The following is a 21,048-nucleotide window of genomic DNA, read 5'->3' as shown; positions in this document are numbered from 1 at the left end:
TCGTTGCGACTCAGGCCGGTGTTATAACGCAGTAAGGTCACAGAGAGCCGGGAGACGTACCTGTGACGGTGGGATAGGACAAACAGGTGAAGCAGCGGAGCCGGTCCGAACCGGTCCGAACCGGTCTGAGCGGAACTCCGTCAGGTAAACAGGAAGTTGAACTGATCGCGCTCGCTGATCAATCCTCTGAGGTCCGGCAGTCGGCTGTGGGTTACTTTCATAAGCCATAGCTGCTGGTAATACTGCGTGTAGTACTATAATATAAGTATTATAGTAATATAAGTAATATAATGCTGATACTACTGTATGTTACTGTAAAAACTGTCACTCAGGAGGGTCAAAGGATCCAGTCAGAATCCAAAGATCAATTATTTATGTTATTTTAGCTGAAATGTGTTTTAGTGAGAGACAGACACACCTGTAACGTGTGAGCTCAGTTATCACAGAAAACAATCAGTGATGAGAAAATCAGGAGAGGCGGTAAAAAAGGACGGAGGAAGAATCTTTACTGAAATAAAAACGTGCTTTTACGTGCAGGTCGACACCTGTGTGAACAGTCGGGGCTCGCGTGCACGTTAAGTAAGTAAGTAAGTAAGTAAAATTTTATTTATATAGCACATTTCTAGATAAAAGATCACAAAGTGCTTTACAAGGTAAAAAAAAACAAAAACAGTCAAAAGTTAACAAAATGCAATTTTAAGTAATCACTGAGTCTGCAGATCTTAAGTTCTGAGGAAGAGAGTCCACAGTCTGGCGGCCACAGTAGCAAAAGCTCTATCACCCTTGGTTTTCAGTCTTGTATACTGAATAACAAGTAGCCCTGATCACAAGACCTCAGGGACCTACTAGGGGCATAGGGCTGTAAAAGTTCAGTGATGTACGCTGGTGCTTGTTCTTGAAGAGCCTTAAATGTCAGAACCAGAATCTTAAAATGGACTCTGATTCAACGGGGAACCAGTGCAGCTGTATAAGCAACGGTGTTACATGAGAGTATTCATGCTTGTGCGGGAATATGAAACACAGTTAAAGATCAGACCACATTAATGGAAACAGAGAGAGACAAACACGTGTTCCTTCATCAGAACTCCGGTGAATGCTTTCGGAATAAAAACAAGCAGGTAAAAGGAGAACATTCGTTATATTCAGTTGGGCTCAGGGGGGACTGTGCTGCTGTTGACCGAAGTCCGAGGAGGAGAGGAGGAAGGTGTGTTAGGAGGAAGGCAGAGAGAACATGAGATAAAGAAGGATTATTTTGAACTTTGATTGATGCAAAGCTGTTCTTGCAGGATAGAAATATGGAGCTGCAGGTGAGCAGACGCCTTCTGTTGTGTCTTCATGGTGTCAGTTTTCTCCTGTGAGAGAATAAAATCAGAGACCGTGACGAATCTTCCTGAACGCTGTTTTGTTGTTCGGTTCTCTTTGTGTTCTTTAAGACCCTGAATGAGAAGAAACAGGTGAAGCTGAGCCTCGTGGTGTGTTCAGAGTGGGCGTGTGAGGGAGTGCAGCTGCAGACACGCCGCTGTTGGAGCGTCATGTGTGCATAGCTGCTCTCTGATTGGACTCTTGTCTGATGTTGCGGCACAGTAAGCTGCAGAAGCAGGTCCTCGCTCTGTACCGGCAGTTCCTGCGAGCCGGGAAGGACAAACCGGGCTTCCTCCCCCGAATCCGCGACGAGTTCAGAGAGAACTCCCGCATCAAGAAGACGGACGTGATGCACATTGAGTATTTATACCGACGGGGCCAGCGGCAGCTGGAGCAGCTGAGGGACGTCAACACCAAACAGCTGGGCTCCTTCTCCAAACCCAAAGAGCGCGGCTGAAACCGCGTGACCTCCGAAAGACGCCGGCACCGTCAAACTGCTGCCATCATGCTCAGGAGGGGCTATGAAGGTCGCAGCAGGATACAAGCTGCAGTGAAACAAATGTTGACAGTAATGAATTTTCTCTGATGTCTGTAACAATAAAATGTGTCTGTGAGGCTTCGTGTCTCCCTCTGGAACATCATTCATGTTGTTTTCATGCGTCTGCACTGCATTCTGGGTAAATGAAGAGTTTGTTTGTTTGTTTCCAGGGAAACTGAAACGAGGGAAATCACGTGTTTTCGTTTTTACACAGAAAATTGTTTAAAGGAGCTTAAACGGAGTCAGAGCAGGAGTGGGTTTAACAAATCAGTCGATTTTAGTTTGAATAAAGTGAAATCGATTCATTAGGTCGATTTTTAAATAGAAATGTATTTTGCCAGAAACGCCAGAATCTCAGGTTAAAGCTCACAAAACGATTTCAGCAAACAGCCGAAACAGTAAATGAGAGCAGAAACATGTAAACACAGAGTGGATCGTTCACACCGTCAGGGCTGAAGAACGAAAGCTCAGAGATTCTGATGCTGCAGGTTTCCTCTCTCCAACCAAAAGTCACTGAACCTGCAGCAAACAAAGGTCCAAACGACGCTTCACACTTGATAAACATCGTCATGAACTCGCTCTGACTTTGGCTTTCACTTCCTGCACAGCTCTCTCTCTCAGTGTCCCAGTTTACCATCAAATCTCTGTTTTCTGCATTATTCTCTGCTTATTACGCAGCAGTGCTGCTGTGTTCAGGCTGTCGGCCTCTGACAACAAAGCCTCATTTCTGCCGTTCAAACCGAAGAAATGTAAACGTTTACAAATGACTGCTCAGCTGTGTCTGTAATCAAACCTCTGTAACTTTGCTCTGCTTCAGCAGCATCAGGTCATGTTCACATGTTGATTCGTGGTTTTCTTCTGTTTTGGATCGACTGCAGTATTTTTTAAGGTTAACTGTAGACTTGGATGTCTCGAGACCACTTTTACGTGGTCTCGGTCTTGTCTCGGTCTCGCCGTCTCAGATCGACATAGTGGTCGGGAGATCTGGAGTCAACAGTTTCCATGACACACAACGTAACGTTCGATGATGTGTCATTTCAAAAGCATCAGCTCTAAGAGCCGTGCTTACAGAGCGCTTTGTTGTGAGCGAGAGCCGCTCCTCACTTAATGTCCTTTGGCTGCCCAGCTCTCACAGTGGCTCAGCTGTGCTCCAATCCCTCCATACTGTGGCCAATCACGTGTGAGGATATAGGATAATATCATTGTGTGAAAAACAGAGAGCGTGAGAGTCACGTGGAGCGTCGTCTGTCCTCTCAGTGAGTGAGTGAGACCGTGGACAGCGGTGAGGAGGGCTGTGCATCGCAAAAACACATAATATGCCCGACACCCGTAAACGAAGCAGCATCTGGCTGCAGTTTAAAGACATTTTTGTCTCGGTCTTGACTCGGTCTAGTTATCTGCTATAAAAAGCCAGGCCAGGATGATTTTCTGTTTTATCCTCAGTTCCTCTGACACAAAGCCCTCTGCTGTGATGCTCACACCTCTGATCAACTTTGTTTTATACATAGATATAAAAATATGGAGATGAACTGATAACTGATCAGAATTAGAATATTTCTGACCGTCTGAGTCAAAACGGAATTGAATCGATTTTAGAAATGGAAACCGATGCAGGGCTCAGTCGGAGCTGAGACGCCGCGGCGCTGTGGAGCCGCCGAGCTGCTTCTGAAGCGACGAAGAAGAAGTGATGTAAACAGGAAGTGGGGCATGTACGTCCACAAAAGCTGTCGTGTCGAATTTGTGGATAAATATGAAATTCAGCGAAAGCTGCTGAACACAGAGGAACTGCTGAAGTTTGCTTTAGTTTAATCTCGGGACCTTTTTGTTCGTTTGGGGATTTTTCGCTGTTTTTGGGCCGTTTTCCGGTCATGTCCGGGTCAGCGAACCACACAGGAGAGATGAGCAACGCGCAGTTATTCCAGCAGGTAAATCCGTTTAATCTGATGTGAAACAAATGAAATGTAAACTTTTATCACAGCGTGTGTCACAGTAAATTAAACGTGGCTGGAAAGGTCCGATCAAAACGACCAAAAAGACTTTCAATAAGAACAGAGACAGTTTAATTTTTCAGGAATCATCACAGGTTTCTGTGGAGGTTCTCTAAGGAACCTGGAGAGAAAAGCGTCTGGACTTAATCAGAGAAGCTTCTTCAGTTCCAAGAACAACTGGTCCCACATTGAAATCCTGTGGGGGGGGGGGGTCCCTAACAGGGTCACAGGAACATCAAACTATCAACAGAGTCAAATTAAAATCTAACTCAGCTGAAAGGAAAACAGCCACAAATACTCCTGAAGACACACCTACACCTGCAGGTGTATTCAGGTGTTATCCTGTCCCTCTTCCTTTCCCACAGGCAGCAGGTACACGCTTTAGGTCTGTCTGTCTGTCGGCAGCTCTTTTACACCCACAGTTAAACCTGAAGTCACTTCCTGATCCACAGTCCAGGCCTCAGCTTCTGTAACCCACGTGTTTTTCATCCAGTTCATTTTTAAGTTCAGTCCCTGCTCCTGATTGGCTGCTGAGGCTCACCTGCACAGAGGGAGGCTGTGTCTTTCTCCATCAGCTCTCTTTGGTCTAGTTTTGTGAGTTTACGGGAGAAGAGCCCCAGCTTGTTTCTGTTCATCTGTTTCACCTTTTGTGTTCATAAAAACACCTGTGGCATGTCTGCTGGGTTTACAGACGAAAACTGATTGGTTCTCATCGTGTTTCCTGCAGGTGGCGCTGCTGCGATGGTTGAACTCTCAGACTGAGGAGGACCGGAGGATCTTGGCGGCGGTGACGGGCGTCCAGGTCGGCAGAGAGCTGCTGAATCGGATCACCGGCCAGGACAAAGTTGACGCCTACAAGGTACAGCGGGGGCGCCGATCACATCCGCCACTCTGCTCGCGTGTCATTTCCTCACGATGATGTCGTTCTGTTCCGTGTCCTCAGCGAGACTGCGTCCTGAGCATCGCACAGTTCCTGCGACAGAACCCGCGAGCCTCGCAGGCGCAGATCAACGCAGAGGTGGAGAAGAACGTCCTGCTGTTCGCCACTCGAGTCAAAGCTCTGGAGACGGTGCCGATTCTCTGAGTTATTCTGTGAACGCTCCACATTCCCCCGAGCGTGCTCGCTTCGTGCTTCAAACCTTTGTTAGTTTGTGTTCTGCTTGTGTCGTCTGCTGAGTTCAACGACAGCTGCAGGATTAGTTTCCACATGAAAACAAATCTGTTTCCCCCTGTGACTCTTCACAATAAAAGCTCCAGCTAATTCCGAGCCTTCTGTGTTCGGTTTTGTTTACAGAACAATAAGTTTCACACTTATTCAGATGTTCAGATTTTTATTTGTTGCACACAAAGTTCTGATTGAGATTTTTGTTCATGAGTTTCAAACGTTTAGAAATCTGGAAATTTTACATTCTGCAATCAGAGAGTCATGTAATCAATGTCCTTAGTCTCCTTATTTTCTCATTATATTGTTTTATGTTCTTTAATCATGAAGGTTTGTAGAGCAAGGCCACATTTGACTCACAAACTAAGTGCTCAGACGGACTGAAAACAGGAAGTTTTAGTGCACGGGCATATTAATAGATAAGACACAGAAAAGAGGAACTTTGCCATAAACGCAATGTTTGAAACTGTGACGTGTAAAGTACAGAAATCAAACCTTTATGAGGCACAGTTTATGAGTCTAATGTTAGAGATCCTGCAGCTGGTGTTTTGGGTTGTGCGGGGGTCTCTCTCTTCCGGAAGATGATTGAATAAAAGAAATATAAATGTTTTAACACACTATGAGTCGGTTTTCTCTGTTCTATCATGGGGACGAAAGAATCGGGGTTAATAAGCGTTTACTCATCGACCGTCTTTTACTGCCGAGGTTCTTTATTCATGAGCCTTTCTGCAGAATGGGCTGATTTTAAAATCCTGGTTGGAGTAAAATGTCCTGGGATGCTTCCAGACCACAGACTGTATAAAAGGGATGGAAGTCACCCACTTTGAAGACGTGTGTTACACGCTGAAGGAAGACGAGGTTCATCCAGGTGCACGTGGAGGTTTATTGCGCTGAAACACAGCAAAACTGTTCAGTGTTACTGACGGCTGCCATTACAATAAGTGGCCTGCGTTACTTTTGTGAGGGATTATTTTGCCAGTCACCCGTTTGTCTGAGCCGCCACTGCCACCTACTGGCCAAACTAAATATCGCCCTAACATCACATCAGGTGGGAGCAAATGAGCTTTTCTGAGACTTGTTGAGACCTCTTTTCAGACTAATATTTACAAAATAAACTCTGTATTTCATTCATGAAAACCTGAAAGTGCTGACTGAGGTCACAGAGGGAGCTGAATGCTGCTTTCCTTATGGGAATCTTTTAAGTGATAAGATGAGTCGCCCCCTGCTGGCCATTAGAAAGTATCCAGGTTTAAGCTTCACTTTCATCTTTAACAGTTACAAGAGTCTAAGACATTTTTATTTTTAGCTGTTTTACATCAAAAACTCAAAAAGCTCAAAATAAACAAAACCTGCTTTTAAGTCTTGAGAACATCAAACCAGAGAGCGACACCTCAGGACAGAGAGGAGGGAAACACCGTCAGCTAAACTTCAACCTGTCCAGTCCGGAAGCGTCAACCATGTCACCTGCACGTGTGTTTGTGGTGGGAATTGTTATTCAGTAATTGAGGGTAGACACTGGACGAAATACGGCGTTTTCCAAAGCTCGAATTTCGGTGATATTCCCGGGAAAACCTCAAACTCTGAACTCACTGCTGCGAATGTAAACGTTTTCCTGCTGTTCATTGGCTGAACGTTTACTGGAGTCCCGCCTTATAGCACTCAACACCGCTTCTCCGATTGGATAACGTAGTCGTCATGTCCCCAAAGCGTCATCTCTGATTCGCTGTGACAAATCGGCGGGGCAGGATCCTCGAGTTTAAACATAGAAACAGGCAGCGGCTCCTCGGAGAGTTCGGAGTTTAGTTTGAGGACAAATAATCGTTAAAGTCGCGCCTTCGAGCAGTTTGTAGGCGGAGGTACAGCTGTAACGGCGGGATGGACGGGGCCAACGGTACCGGGGAGGTTTGGCAGATTTCGGAGAAGCTGGAGAAGTAAGTAAAGCTCGAATCGTTAGCGAGCGGCTAACAGGCTGTGCCGTGGGAGGTCCCGTTCCGAAACACCAAACATGCCACCGGGATAAAACTCACGCCGCTCGGTGTTTACGTTACTGGACTCAGATATTTGGGTGGAAACTGTCTGAGACTCCGTCAGTCTCGATGCTGTTGAACAACAAAACGTTAAAATGTGGCGAGTTTACCTGGTGATTGTGTCAGGCGCGACGCGATCGCGGAAACAGCAAACTAGTAACACCACGCTGATGTTGTTCACGGGACAGCAAGAGTCAACGATCGGGAGACTTGTCGCCGTTATCGTTTTATTTCTCCGGTTTCAGCGTTTTTGCTTCACAACTACAGCGAGCAGTTTACTTTGTGCACTAACATGGACTCGAGTCAACCAGCGCCACCTCTGGCCAAGTGCCGCAGCCTACAGCCAGATCAGCCTGTGACACACATCTGCAGCACGTTTGGATTCGTTTCATGCACATTTGTACCTTTGTGTCTGTTTGTGCGTCATGCAAATAAACCTTTGACATGAATGAAGTGATATCATGTATTTATTATTGGCCTACATTTGTACAAAATTCCAAATTATATACACAAAGTCATAGAAATCACTTGTTCATCATGATTTTAATATTCTCTTTTGCCATAACAATGAAATGCGTCTTGGACAAATATGACACATCAATATTTCATCAGTGTTGTCACATCACATCCTGTAAGCATCGTCTGCCTGTGTCTTTCCTCTGGAAATGAATATTTCCAGCCAATATAGGCGATCCATCAACGTGGAGAGTTGGTGGTTATATACAGTCTGTATAAGTGTGGTTAATCTAATGAACATTTGTAAGGAGATGCAGTTACTGTGAATTCACAGCAGTTACACAGTGATTAGTAATAAACAGCCAGTGAGAGTGAGTGGATTTAAAGTCAGTGACTCAGGTGTGTCGCTTGGTTTGTCATCTGTTTTTGGGACTGGAGGAGACGTAGAAATCTTTTGTTTTAAATCTTAGTTAGGAAGATTCCTGTTTTAAAACAAGCACTTTGTGTGAGAAATGCAGGAAGTACATCTGCAGAAAGCACACAGTTACATTCTGTCCATCATGTGGACAAAACTGAAAATGTTGAGCATTGAAAAACTGAGAACGTTGGGCAGGTTCAACAGAAATGTGTTTGTAAGAACGAAAACCAAATTGTTCCTACAATAGTTATGGAAAGTCTGACTGTTGTATGTCTGTGTTCTACATGTTTATCTGATGGGAAATAAAGGTGCTATTGTTTTATTGCAGCTTTTGACAATTCTGAGTGGATTTACACAGTACGGGTCAAAATGACCCGCAACAAAATCAATGTCACTTTTTGTTTGTTAACATAATACAAGCGTTAATTTCCAATCAGTCACCTGCTGCCACCTGTGGCCAAATCCCACAGCCTACTACTACATTAACTTGTGACACATCTGCACCTGCTGCTATGATCACATTGAGTCGAGGCTGAGTGGCTGCACTTAGCCCTGGTACATCCAAGTCTACCCACAAACATGTTGAAAGATGCAATCCCACTAATGTGGATTGTTTTTAGTGTTGACAATCAGTAAGTAAAGACAACAGGGATCAATTTTCTCTGTTTATTTAGCAACATTTGTAGTCGCCTTCTGCACAGGGGAAGTCCACACACACTGTGTGGTACCACTTTCCATAGAAGGTGCATTCAATCTGCAAGAAAAATTAGATTGTCAGAGTCATTGTCTGACTGTTTATTACTAATCACCTGCTGTACATTCACAGTAACTGCCATCTCCTTACAAATGTTCATTAGATTAACCAAACTTATACAGACTGTATATAACCACCAACTCTAAACTGTTTGTTTGCAGAGTAAAGACACAGCAGGCTACGCTAACGACATGTGATGTTACAACACTAGTGAAATATTAGTGTCATTTCATTCATGTCAAAGGTTTATTTGCATGACGCACAAACAGACAATTGAAAGGTACAAATGTGCATGAAACGAATTGAAACGTGGTGCAGATGTGTGTCACAGGCTGATCTGGCTGTAGGCTGCGGCACTTGGCCAGAGGTGGCGCTGGTTGACTCGAGTCCATGTTAGTGCACAAAGTAAACTGCTCGCTGTAGTTGTGAAGCAAAAACGCTGAAACCGGAGAAATAAAACGATAACGACGACAAGTCTCCCGATCGTTTACTCTTGCTGTCCTGTGAACAACATCGGCGTGGTGTTACTAGTTTGCTGTTTTCGCGATCGCGTCGCACATGAGGATATCACCAGGTAAACTCGCCACATTTTTAAACATTGTGTTGTTCAACAGCATCACGACTGACGGAGTGTGTTTGAGATAACCTCACAGGTGACACACTTGGCGTTTTTTTTGCTGGTTTGTCAGTAGCAGCTCCTGAAACACCAGACTGCCACACATCTGTTCGACCAAATCCAGTTGATCTGGAACACCAGCTGTTCACACCTGCAGGTAAAAGCCCGCAGGTGTGAACAAAGAACTGAAACCAGAATCAGAACACTTTATTAATCTCTAAGGAAACGATGTGGGTCACAGTTGCTCCAACAGACGAAACTATTTAAGCAGATTTATGGATGTTTTTTATTCCTGGAGCGACGGCTTCAGGTGTTCTTCAGGTGAGGGTGAATATCAGGTCCTGTGGTCTCCGAGTGGACTCTCAGGCGAGATATGTGGGTGTGTGATCTCTGAACTGCTGCATGATTTCGGTCTGACACTCGGTACCTGTAGTGGGAGGTGGTGTTACACTCAGAAAACTCCAGAACAGAGAAGCTGAATGAGAAGCTTCTTTGTTTGTGGTACTTATTTATCAGTTTGTTTGATTTTCACTCCGACTCTCTCTGCAGGTCTTTGTCCATCGACACAGAAGACGAAATGGAAACTTACCACAGGTACCCCCCCCCCCCCCCCACACACACACACACCACTAATCTAATGCAATGACCCGTCACATCATTTGTGGCTGTAAGTGGAGGATTTTCTTTGTCCTGAGTCTGAGATCAGTAAATGTTCAGGTGAGTCGCTGCTCTGCGAAACCCTGAAGTAGACTGAAGCCGCGTTCTTTTACTAGTAATGTGTGATGATCAGATTAGAGCTGCCACGATTAGACGACTGTCAAAATAGTCGACGCGTCGTTTGAAGCTTTGTGAGATCCTGAAAGACGCAGGAATAAGTAGTAGGATTTAAGAGTGTAATAACGGACTGAAACAGAAGATGGCAGCACTGCATGTACAAGGATGCCAGCTGCCGTTAAACCCCGAAGAAGAAGAAGCTGTGTCCCAATTCAGGGTCTGCACGCTTAAAGTACGCGCACTACGTACGGCGCGTACTATAAGTACAAGAAGTGTGGAAGTGAGAGGCGTGAGAAATGGGACGGCCTAGCCTTCGTCGCGCTGTTCAGGTTGCCTAGCAACCATGATACCGCGAGAAACGTTACATACAGTTTCTCGTGTTTTTTTTATATATATTATTTATATTTCTGCCGTATTTTGCGGCAAAATTATCCACACCCACCGCCGCGCTATGGATTGTGGGATATATGGGACCACGAAGCGTGCACCGGACCACGCTTGATATTTGGGGAAATCGACGGCGCATTTGAAGTACACTTCGAATTGGGACAGCCGTCGTCGCGTGGCGGTGATGTAATCAAACTTAAAATGCGTACTTCAAGCGTGCAGACCCTGAAATGGGACACAGCCCAAATTCATGGGCTGCTTCCTCCTGAGGCCGCATTTGTAGACCGATTACGTCACAGCGACGCGCCGAAGGCTGTCCAAATTCATAGACTCCTCCGAATGCAGCCGACAAATGCGTCCTCCTTTTCCCCGAATTTGAAGGATGGGTCGGGTGTGTCCTTCGTGGCCTACCATATCCCAGAATTCATAGCACGGCCCAGCCAAGCTCCAGTTTCCAACAATGGCGGCCGCTACTAAGTTTTAAAATTACTCTTATTAATCTTTCTGGGTCACAAAATAAACTTTTAACATATTTTCAGGCGAGAAAGTAGCTGTGTAAACATCAAATATCTGCTCGTTTATCAAGATATCGCATATTTGCAAAAGTGCTCGTCTGTGGCAGCCCTAGTTCAGATCTTCATGAATCACTGACATTAAAAGCCTGTTTGTCACAAGCACAGAGGCTGACAGGACGTCAGTGTTTGAGTGACGATGGGATCATAAATATCCTGGATCTGTTTTCCACACGTCACAGTTTACTGAAGCATTTTAAGGGGCATTAATTCATCCATTAAATATTTGATTCTGTGCTAATATCACAATTTAGACGTTAGTTAAAAACACATTTTATTAAAATTATTATTACAGTGTGTGGCTGATCTGAGGTCAGTTTTTTCTTTTTAAGACTGTTCTGTTTCGGGCGTGTAGACGAAGCTCCTGTGCCGTCGCACCAATCAGGTTATACACACACAATATGGTAACATTATGTTGAAGCACGTATCACTCCGAGGCTCCGCCTACGATGCCGTAATGCTCCCACAATCCATCAAGCGGTGCGGCTTCGTAGCTCAGCAAAGTCGTCCTGAAACATTTGACAGATGTTCGAGCGCCATGTACATAAAATCGGTTTGGTAATAACGACGGCCCGCTAACGTGCGCTACCAAAACTGTGCTTTGTTGTGTATCTGACGGACGAAAGTTGAACCAGTTCCACTGAAGCTGCAGCATTTTTACAAACCAGTTCTGGTTCATCTGTTTCATTCATCGATCCGCTTTCGTCCTTCTCATTCTCCGTCGCCGCCGTGCCTTTTCCACCATGTGCGTATGAAAACATGGCGCTGTGCGTGCGCGTTTTACCCATATTCTATTGCGATATTTCATTTTCTTATAATGGCCTAACATAAGAAAAAGTTAGGCCCCAGCACATCTTTGTTTGTTTCGGTGCTCCAACAGCACTGAAATATCTTTATCTAAGAATCAGACACGAGAAACCTTTTAAAGACTAACTGTGCTTTTCTGTCGCTCCGCTCGAGTCTTTCTGCTCAGCTTTCAGAGGAGCTGCAGTTCCTGCTTTAGTGCTGTCTCTTGTAGTTGCGGCCTTTGACCAGCAGGTGTCAGGCTTCCCAGCACTCACAGCACTGTTGATAGTCGTGGGCGCTGACTGTAAGTGCAGTCAGGACTGAGCAGAGGTTCCTGGCAGTCGTGACTGTGAGCCGCAGTGACCTCAGTGTTGGCGGGCAGAGGGCGGATAAAGGTGATTTCCACAAACTCACTTTCTGATCTCAGGACGTAGGTGACCCTGTGGCTCCATGGGTGGGTGCAAACACGATGAAATGCTTATTGTGGGGGAAAAGCCGTTTAAAGGTTTTTATGTAGCAAACACGGGAAGCTTCCAGTGTCAGTAACCGTTAACCAGCCTGGGTTACTGGGACGGCTGCTCGAAGGTGTCGTGTTATCTCAACCAGGCCCGAGCAGTTAGTCCGATTTTAATGTTGATTATTTTCTTTACATTAATGATGATTAACATGAAATTATTCTTGTACTTTTGCATCTCAGAACTGTTTTTGCTGTTGTACAGTTGCTTGCAAGACCACAAAGGTGTGACAGTGAAGAAACCAAAATACAAGAAAGAAGAAAAACAACACGAGGACATTATGTGCACTATATACACGACGTTTGGGTTAGAGATGGACCGATCCGATATTAGTATCGGTATCGCTCCGATACTGACCTAAATTACTGGATCGGATATCAGCGAGAAATAAAAAATGTAATCCGATCCATTAAATATCAAAAAAGCACCTCACAAAGCTTGCTACACGGCGTAACTCGGCTCATAACCGTAGCACGTCGGAGCAGTGTGGTCACGTGATAGATCGGCTGTGGTGCGAGACCTGTCGCCGGTCTGGTTGAGCATTTGTAGCCTTGCTAACAACCCGACATTTCATCTCCGAGGAAGTTTCCCCAGAGAGAAATAAAGCAAGTGTGGAAGTTCATCTCTGAATGTTTAAAGCATTCCAGCGTTAAGCTTAACAACCGATATGTGGAGCGACTGCCTCTTCTTGCTGCTACTTCAATCATGAAACTGTCTCTTGTTTGTTTTTGGCCCTGATGATGAGACCTGATGCTTCCAGTAAAGCTGTTATTTATGTAACTACAGTTCTGTGAATTGTTAGTAACCACATGAGATCCATCAGCTCTGGTCTTCAGGGGTTTCCATCCTGATGTTTCCTGTTCCATCCCCCACTAATTATTTACTCACAAAAGTGAAATACTGACACACACACACAGCGGTGACTGCGTGATGCATTTTGGCAGACCTGTCCTGTTTTGCCCTCAGGTGAACGGTTTACCTGCACTCAAAGACGATCATTAGCGAATCATTACTGTCTGTGAAGGTCATCCAGGTCATCATAGTCCAAGGACTTTGGAAAGAAAAGCGTTAGGCATTACTTAGAGCTGGGAGATATGAGATTTTTTCATTTCAGGCGATAACGATATATATCACGATATAAGCCAAATAACTATATTTGTAAGATTTAAATGTGCCGTTGCTCACAAGTAAAATGTGAAATAATCAGCAGCTTGTTTTGATTTAAATATTTATTTCCCATAATAAGTTCAACAGGGTAGATGTACTTAAGGAACATGAGACTTTTTCAGATAAATAAAGGCAAATATTGCAAACTACACAAAAGGCAGCCGCTAAAGCGTTTAAGTTTCAAAACAGACTAAATTGTCAATTCCACTTAGAAACAAAATATTAATTCTAAAAATAAATCTTAGTTTGTTTTACAGAAGAACAAAATTGACTAACTTTTGTCAACATCAAATAAACTGAGAACTAAAAGGAAATTCTCGATCTCTCCTTGTTGTACAGCTGAGCTTTTCAAACAGTTTAACAGTTACTTTAGTCTGACAGAAGCCGGATGACGAATTAGCGCTTCCAGTCAGAGACTGAGCATGCACCGCTTTATTTCCAGACTTGCTGTCGGCACATTTACAGTGCACGCTGCTCTGTTTTTGTCAGACTAGAAATAGCTGAAATACCTTCACACTACTGAACTTCTGTGGCTCTTCCGTTCGACAATCTCTCCGGCGTTGGAACCATCATCTGTTTTCTCTTCGGTAACCTTCGCTCACACTCTCGGTTGATTTTTCTCTAGTCGGCACACTCATTTCCTCCATTACCCGGGCGGCACGGCGGCTGGCTGCTTCCCAAAACAAATACACATGTGCGGCACTTGTGCTGCACGTAACAAGTCACCTGACGTGACGCTGCGGCTGTGATTGGTTCGGCTCTGCGCTACTTAATTTGGATTGGCTGTTCTTCTTTTTTAAGAGGACGAGAGAGATGAGGCTTATCGCAATAGTTTAACTTTTCTATCGAGAAAAAGTTATTTCACATATCGTTATCGTTCTATCGCCCAGCTCTAGCATTACTTACTGATGACGTTTGCTTTGCTTTCGTTCAGGTTCATTCAAGATGGCAAAGACGCTGCCCGACAGGGAGACCTGCACAAAGCGCTGGACTTCTTCAGACTGGCTTACAACATTCACCACAGTCACAAACTGGAAAGCCGGATCAAAAAAATCGAAGAGCTCATCGCTGAGAATGACTTGGAGGAAGATGATGACGAGTTTGTTAATGTTAACAGCAGCGGTTTAATGCTTTTTAAAGAGCTGTATGACAAGCTGTACGACTACCAGAGGGATGGAGTGGCCTTCTTGTACAGTCTCTACAGAGATGGCCGGAAAGGCGGGATTTTAGCTGATGACATGGGACTAGGCAAAACCATCCAGGTGATATCATTCCTCTCTGGCATGTACGACAATGAGCTGGCTAAGCACACGCTCCTGATCATGCCGACTTCCCTCATCACAAACTGGACCAAGGAGTTTTCCAAATGGACTCCGGGCATGAGGGTGAAGGAGTTTCACGGCATCAGCAAAGGAGAGAGGACCAGGAATCTGGAGAAGGTTCAGAGGAGGGGCGGCGTCATCATCACCACCTACACGATGCTCTTAAACAACTGGCAGCAGCTGTCCACCTACAATGGCAGAGAGTTCACGTGGGACTACATGATCCTGGACGAGGCTCACAAGATAAAAAGCACAACCACCAAAACCGCCAAAAGTGCCTACGCCATACCGTCCAAGAACCGAGTCCTACTCACAGGAACTCCGGTCCAGAACAACCTGAGAGAAATGTGGGCTCTCTTCGACTTTGCCTGTCAGGGCACCCTCCTCGGCATGGCCAAAACATTCAAAGCGGAGTACGAGAACCCCATCACCCGGGCCCGGGAGAAGGACGCCACTCCAGGAGAAAAGGCGCTGGGATCCCGGATGTCAGAGAACCTGATGGCCATAATAAAACCGTATTTCCTGCGCAGGACCAAGTCCGAAGTACAGAAAAACAAAACAAACAGCACACGTAACAAGGAACACTTGGAGGACCATGTTCCAAACCTCGAAGCAGACTCTGGAGCGGTGATGCCCAAATTGACGAGAAAGAACGACCTGATCGTCTGGACTTACCTGAGTGCCGTTCAGGAGGACATCTACAGGCAGTTCATATCGCTGGACCACATCAGAGAGCTCCTGCTGACCACCCGATCGCCTCTAGCTGAGTTAAACATTCTGAAAAAGCTGTGCGACCACCCGAGGCTCCTCTCTGCTGCCGCCATCGCCAAGTTAGGCTTGGAGGAGAGTGCAGCTGAGTGCCAGGAGACCACAGACGCCAACGATCACAGCATCATCAGCGTTCCTGATCACACCTTGATCTCAGAGTCTGGGAAGATGGTCTTTCTTTTCTCTCTCCTAGATCGGCTCAGACAGGAAGGCCACCGCACCCTCGTCTTCGCCCATTACAGGAAGGTGCTCGACATCATCGAGCGCATCCTGGGCAACAGAGGCTTCAAAGTGCTGCGGCTCGATGGAACCATCACTCAGATCACAGAGCGAGAGAGGCTCATCTCTCTGTTCCAGACTGACAGACGCTACTCCGTCTTCCTCCTCACCACCCAGGTCGGTGGAGTCGGCATCACCTTAACGGCAGCCGACAGGGTGGTCATCTACGACCCCAGCTGGAACCCTGCGACGGACGCCCAGGCCGTCGACAGGGCGTACCGCATAGGCCAGACTGAAAACGTCGTCATCTACAGGCTGATCACCTGCGGCACCGTGGAGGAGAAGATTTACCGCCGGCAGGTTTTCAAAGACTCTCTTATCAGGCAGAATACCGGGGACAAGAAGAACCCGTTTCGGTACTTCAGCAAACAGGAGTTGAAGGAGCTCTTCACCTTGGAGGACATGCAGTCCTCCTCTACGCAGCTGCAGCTTCAGGCGCTGCACGCCAGGCACCGGCGCACCGACCCTGAGCTCGACAAACATATCGCACACCTCCACACCATGGAGATGTTTGGGATTTCTGACCATGACCTCATGTTTACGCTTGACATCAACCACGACGAGGCCCTCGAGAACCAAGAGGAACATCATTACATCGAAGGGCGGGTCCAGAAGGCTCAGGAGCTCATGAAGGCGGAGTCTGAGCTGCAGATGCAGCTGGCAGAGAGCATGGCGTCCAGCACGGAGCCGGCATGGCTCCGATACCCAGCAGACGACAGCAGCCGGGAGCGGTCCCGTGAGAAGAAACCACGTCCTTCATATCCGAAGCAGGACACGAGCCGGGCCTGGCCTCCAGCTGTGGGGGATTTGGAACAGACTGGAAAGGAGGCCACTCTGGAGAATCTCAGCAAGGGAGTGATTGATCTGACTGCAGAGGAGAGCACGGCCGAGGAGCCGATCGCAGAGGTCAGCCACCGTAGCCTCGCCGAGCAGAACCTCCCGTCAGTGAAGCTGGAAAGGAGCTCGTTGGAGGCGGCAGATCCGATCGAGGTGTCTGTGGTGCTGATGGAGGCTGGTGACGTAGCTGACGCCTCAGTCAGAGAAGCACTCGATGAATCTGCGAGTCTGTATGTTACAGCAGCCGACGAAGATGAGCAGAAGACGATGGGACATTTGACCCTGAAGTACGATGACTCCGAGATGGCGCTGGGGTCTCCTCACGCCACTCCTCCAGAGAACAGAAGACTTTCCGCCCTGCGCGTCTCCAGTTTGAGCCTCAGAGCCGACACGTCGTCCAGAATCGGCAGCGAGCTCGAGTCTTTGAACGGCAACTTCAACCTACAGCTGGAGGACAGCGGCGCCGATCACGACGAGGCGGTGGTGCAGGAGGAGGAGGAGCTGCAGGAGGAGCTGCTGTCTCAGCTGCAGCTGGAGGGAAGTTTCGACGTGGGTAAATCTCTTTGTGAGTGGCAGCAGAAAGAAGCATCAAGGCACAGCGCGAGCAACGGCCACGCCGTCCGCCTCAATGAGTCACATGACTCAGTCGTGGGTATCAGGAAGAAAAAGGCTGCCGTGATTTATGACAGTGAAGAGGAGACGCAGGAGGAGGAGGATGGGCAGCTGGAGAACTCCTTCCAGGTTTCCGGAGCATCGACGCCAAAGTCGGCGTGCACTGGCACCACGCCGCTCCGTACTCGAAAGAGCATCGGTGGAAACACGTCCGTGGCTTCTCACCGCTCCTTCCTCCAATCCATCATCGAGGACACGGACAACCAGGACAGCCATGAAGATGATGGTGATGCTTCGGATGTCCATTCAGATGAGGCCGAAGAGGACATGAGTGGTTTGGCTTTTGATGAGGTTGAGGAGGAGGAGCCCAGTGGAGAGACCGTAAACTCAGAGGAGGAAGTTGAAGAAGAGGAGATGGAGGAGGAATTTGAGGAGGAAGGAGACACCGAGGAATCTGGAGAAGGGAGCCTCCTGGAGGAAACGTCCACCGAGCCTGAGTTGGCATCAAACGAGGCGATGGATCAGTGCACCGCCGAGACGGGTGTAAAGGAGGTCGAGGACGAGAGCTACGACTCGCTGGTGCGGCGAGGGCGGGAGTGCTACAGCAAAGCGGAGCTGGACGAGGCCCTGGACTTCTTCCTCAGAGCCATCGACATCAAACCCGGAGATCCGGAAATTCAGCTCATGACCATCCAGCTGTACCGGCAGCTGAGTCAGGTGGCGAGGAGATCCTAACAGGAAAGGACGATCAGGGCGGCCAGGTCGAGCTCTGCCGGCCCGCCGCTTCACGCCAAAGCTGTAAATCTTTCAAACATGTCTGGCGTGTTCGTCTTCTCTGAGAGATCGCGCTGAGTGACTAATGTTTGAACAGCTCGGCTGATTGCAGAAAGCTTCCTGTTTGAACTTCTTCTTTCAGTGATGTAACTAGAATCAGGTGATGTCATCATCCACCACGAAACGACCAGTTTTCATCTTTGATCTGATTTTCATCTGTAACCTGTACTTATTGTAAAATACTTTGAAATTAAGATTGTCAAATTAAAATTCATGTTTCCGTCTAATTTGAATTCATGTCTGTTATTTTTAAGGTAATGAACGGCTTCATCTCTGAAAACAAATCTCCTGCAGAGCGTTTGGCCTACTCAAAAGTTTTCCCCGCCCTAAACCCACCAAAATAAACTTCCTGTTTTATCCAATTGGGCCTCAGATCAGCTGAGCAGGAGCCTCATGCAGGTTTAGGATTCACAACAGGAAGCTACATCCATCTTTTATATACAGATTATAACTCAATCGTCCGATGCCCCATAAAAGACTTCACACAGCTGTGATCCAGCTGTGCAGAGACCAGAACATAAACTCAGCAGGAAGTGCTGAGGATACATCGGTGGGTCAGACCTGAGTTCAGGTCCCTCTGAAGCCTCTGACTCGGCTCTGAAACGTCATCTCCTGAAACGCTTCAGTCAGTGCTGCAAACCTACGTTTACAAAGCAGAACTGACGAGACGCACACAGCGGCGAGAACGCGTTCCCACGCTTCCTGTCCAATGAGGTCGCGTATCGAGTATTTGAGCAGAAACAAATCCAGAAAACATGAAACATCAGTGAGTTCATCAGTCTGAGGTCATAACAGCTCGTTTCCATGTTTCTGTGATCACCAGTGTGCAAATATTCAACATTATTCTTCTTCTCAGCAGTTTAAGTTCACTGTTAGACCAAGAAGCTGAAGAATAATGAAGCTCATCATAAGATGTAAGATTCCAGTTATTTAATGTTTAACGTCAGTTTACAGGTTTAATGTTCTGATTTCTCGCTGCTTTCACATTTTGGGGTAAAAACATGAACTTGGTTTATTTTCTGGATAAATAAAAATAAAAGTTGAAACGTGTGTTTGACAGGTTTCTAAAGTACTGTGATGTCATAAATGTAGAGGGGGGCAGGGTAACGGCACGAGTACACAACTATGATGAAGTATAAATACTGTCATTAAAGTACCAGGTTATTCCCAGCAGGGTCTGAGCAGGTTTGTTACCCTGATCGGTTGAAAACAACTTCCACCTGCAGTCACGTGACACTTTTAAGTGGAGGTCACGTGATTCATTAAGCGTAAGCTGCTGCAGGAGATTCTGCCTCCATGCCTCTCCCAACACCACCTTCATCATCATCACCCTCCCTCTTCTGCACATGTGGACCCAGCTCGCTGTCCTGTCTCCTCCACACTGCCTGACTCTGAGCCGCTGTTGTGCCAAAAACCGATTTCCAGTGTGAGTAATATCTTTACATGAACAGGGTTTATAACAGGGTTATAGGTAAAACCTTAAAATTACCCCTTTTCATAAAGTATCTTAATAACGCTGTTATTGTACTTTCATTATGACCAATCCCGTCTTTTTCCCACTTTAAATGTTTTATTTGTTGCAATTTCTGACTTTGTTTATAACTGGATAAATAAAGGAGATATAAAAGTGTGTATATATATATATATATATATATATATATATATATATATATATATATATATATATATAAAAGTCACTGCCAAAAATGTAAAGTTGACATGTTTGACATATTATAGACCAACAAGTCATTTATAGCTGATGGCAGCAATCAGTTTTTGGCACAACACTGTATTCAAAGTCAGCGCCTCATTGGTCAGTTTACTCCCGGAAGCGTCAGCAGTAGCGGTGTTTGACACGGGCGGTTGCCCGCGGCGGCATCACGGGCATCGGCAAAAAAATAAATAAAAAGGTGCTCGTACTCATGCTGCCCGACATCAGCCAGCGCATACTGGGAATGTCACAGGCACCGATCGGTTTTCTATCGCCCATTTGCTGGGAGTAAGGGCGCGTCCGTTTGCGAGGTGCGCTGCGGCACAGGGAGGAGAGGGCGGGGCGGCGGGGGAGTCTCTGCTGGCTGGAGCAGCGTCTAATAATCAACCAAAATAAAAAATAAAAACAAAGCAACAAACACGGAAACACCAGACATCATGATACAGACTTTTAATCTGCACCGATGTTTTTTTGAAATTCTGTACATGAAAAGTGAGCGCGAGAGCCCTCTGTGCGCATGCTCGCTGCTGAAGTCAAAGTAAACTTTTGAAGTTTAAAGCTTTTACACAAACTGAATACGTCACTGTGCTCGCCGTAAGAATCTGCGCGTGCGCACTTTGACGGCATATTAGTTTTGTGACGTGACTGAAAGCGTCCATTGACCTCTGCGTGAGCTGCTTTGACTTCAAAATAAAAGCCTGGGCTGGCTTGTGCAGAGAGAAAAGTATCGTGCTGGACGTTATTTTAATTTACTTGCTTAGGTCAGATAGCGAAGTGTCACCTTTATTCAAAGTACTCTGTGGAGTGAAGCAGCTCCTGTGATCATGAATTTGTATTTGCTGTGACTAAAACAGCATTAATTATGCTTTTACTTAGAAATAAATTATAGTATTTTCTAGATTAGCTGATTTTGTTCAAAATCCTGACATGAAAATATTACTTTATTTAATCACCAATAAAAACTTTAGAATCGGCATCAGATCCTGGAGTTCACACTAGAGTAACAGACACAAAACAGAATGGAGTGATTTCAGCTCCACTGCTCAGAGTTTAGACTCAACACCCTTCAGGTGATCCTGGCGGGATCACAGGAAGCTGAAAAGGTCTTAAAGGGATCATCCTATAGGCTGTATCCCAATATAGGGTCTGCAGCCTTAAAGGCC

General features: G+C 46.2%; 3 protein-coding genes across 4 annotated transcripts; all 3 read left to right on the top strand.

Moving 5' to 3' along the window:
- Positions 1-5: 5 nt before the first annotated feature.
- Positions 6-2,989, top strand: sdhaf1 (succinate dehydrogenase complex assembly factor 1). Of its 2 annotated transcripts, XM_085180473.1 has the most exons (3): positions 6-236; positions 538-583; positions 1,434-2,989. In XM_085180473.1, exon 3 carries the CDS (start codon positions 1,571-1,573, stop codon positions 1,817-1,819), a length of 249 nt encoding a protein of 82 aa, XP_085036599.1. In that variant the 5' UTR covers positions 6-236; positions 538-583; positions 1,434-1,570; the 3' UTR covers positions 1,820-2,989. The 2 variants fall into 2 exon arrangements, 1 of the variants encoding a protein (XP_085036599.1); XR_014877226.1 differs by lacking the exon at positions 538-583 and having other exon boundaries at positions 125-236; positions 1,434-1,574.
- A 570-nt stretch (positions 2,990-3,559) lies between these two features.
- Positions 3,560-5,670, top strand: LOC146506054 (uncharacterized). Its single transcript, XM_085180472.1, has 3 exons — positions 3,560-3,825; positions 4,616-4,747; positions 4,832-5,670. The coding sequence occupies exons 1-3, from the start codon at positions 3,769-3,771 to the stop codon at positions 4,970-4,972; spliced, it is 330 nt and encodes a 109-aa protein (XP_085036598.1). The 5' UTR covers positions 3,560-3,768; the 3' UTR covers positions 4,973-5,670.
- A 1,083-nt stretch (positions 5,671-6,753) lies between these two features.
- On the top strand, positions 6,754-18,680 carry ercc6l (excision repair cross-complementation group 6-like). The gene is made up of 3 exons (XM_085180466.1): positions 6,754-6,981; positions 9,871-9,915; positions 14,457-18,680. Exons 1-3 carry the CDS (start codon positions 6,926-6,928, stop codon positions 18,073-18,075), a joined length of 3,720 nt encoding a protein of 1,239 aa, XP_085036592.1. The 5' UTR covers positions 6,754-6,925; the 3' UTR covers positions 18,076-18,680.
- The last annotated feature ends 2,368 nt before the right edge of the window (positions 18,681-21,048 follow it).

Source organism: Neolamprologus multifasciatus, chromosome 12 (genome assembly GCF_963576455.1).
Source record: "Neolamprologus multifasciatus chromosome 12, fNeoMul1.2, whole genome shotgun sequence".
In the NCBI taxonomy this organism is placed as follows: domain Eukaryota; kingdom Metazoa; phylum Chordata; class Actinopteri; order Cichliformes; family Cichlidae; genus Neolamprologus; species Neolamprologus multifasciatus.
The sequence above is the reverse complement of the archived record's forward strand: the minus strand, read 5'-3'. Positions and strand labels throughout refer to the sequence as shown.

Bases quoted from the DNA above. Each gene is read 5' to 3' on its own strand.
- LOC146506054 (XM_085180472.1), top strand. From the start codon at position 3,769: ATGTCCGGGTCAGCGAACCACACAGGAGAGATGAGCAACGCGCAGTTA. The intron at 3,826-4,615 runs GTAAATCCGTTT...TGTTTCCTGCAG, and splicing joins ACGCGCAGTTATTCCAGCAG to GTGGCGCTGCTGCGATGGTT. The intron at 4,748-4,831 runs GTACAGCGGGGG...CCGTGTCCTCAG, and splicing joins ACAAAGTTGACGCCTACAAG to CGAGACTGCGTCCTGAGCAT.
- sdhaf1 (XM_085180473.1), top strand. From the start codon at position 1,571: ATGTTGCGGCACAGTAAGCTGCAGAAGCAGGTCCTCGCTCTGTACCGG.
- ercc6l (XM_085180466.1), top strand. From the start codon at position 6,926: ATGGACGGGGCCAACGGTACCGGGGAGGTTTGGCAGATTTCGGAGAAG. The intron at 6,982-9,870 runs GTAAGTAAAGCT...CTCTCTCTGCAG, and splicing joins ATTTCGGAGAAGCTGGAGAA to GTCTTTGTCCATCGACACAG. The intron at 9,916-14,456 runs GTACCCCCCCCC...GCTTTCGTTCAG, and splicing joins GAAATGGAAACTTACCACAG to GTTCATTCAAGATGGCAAAG.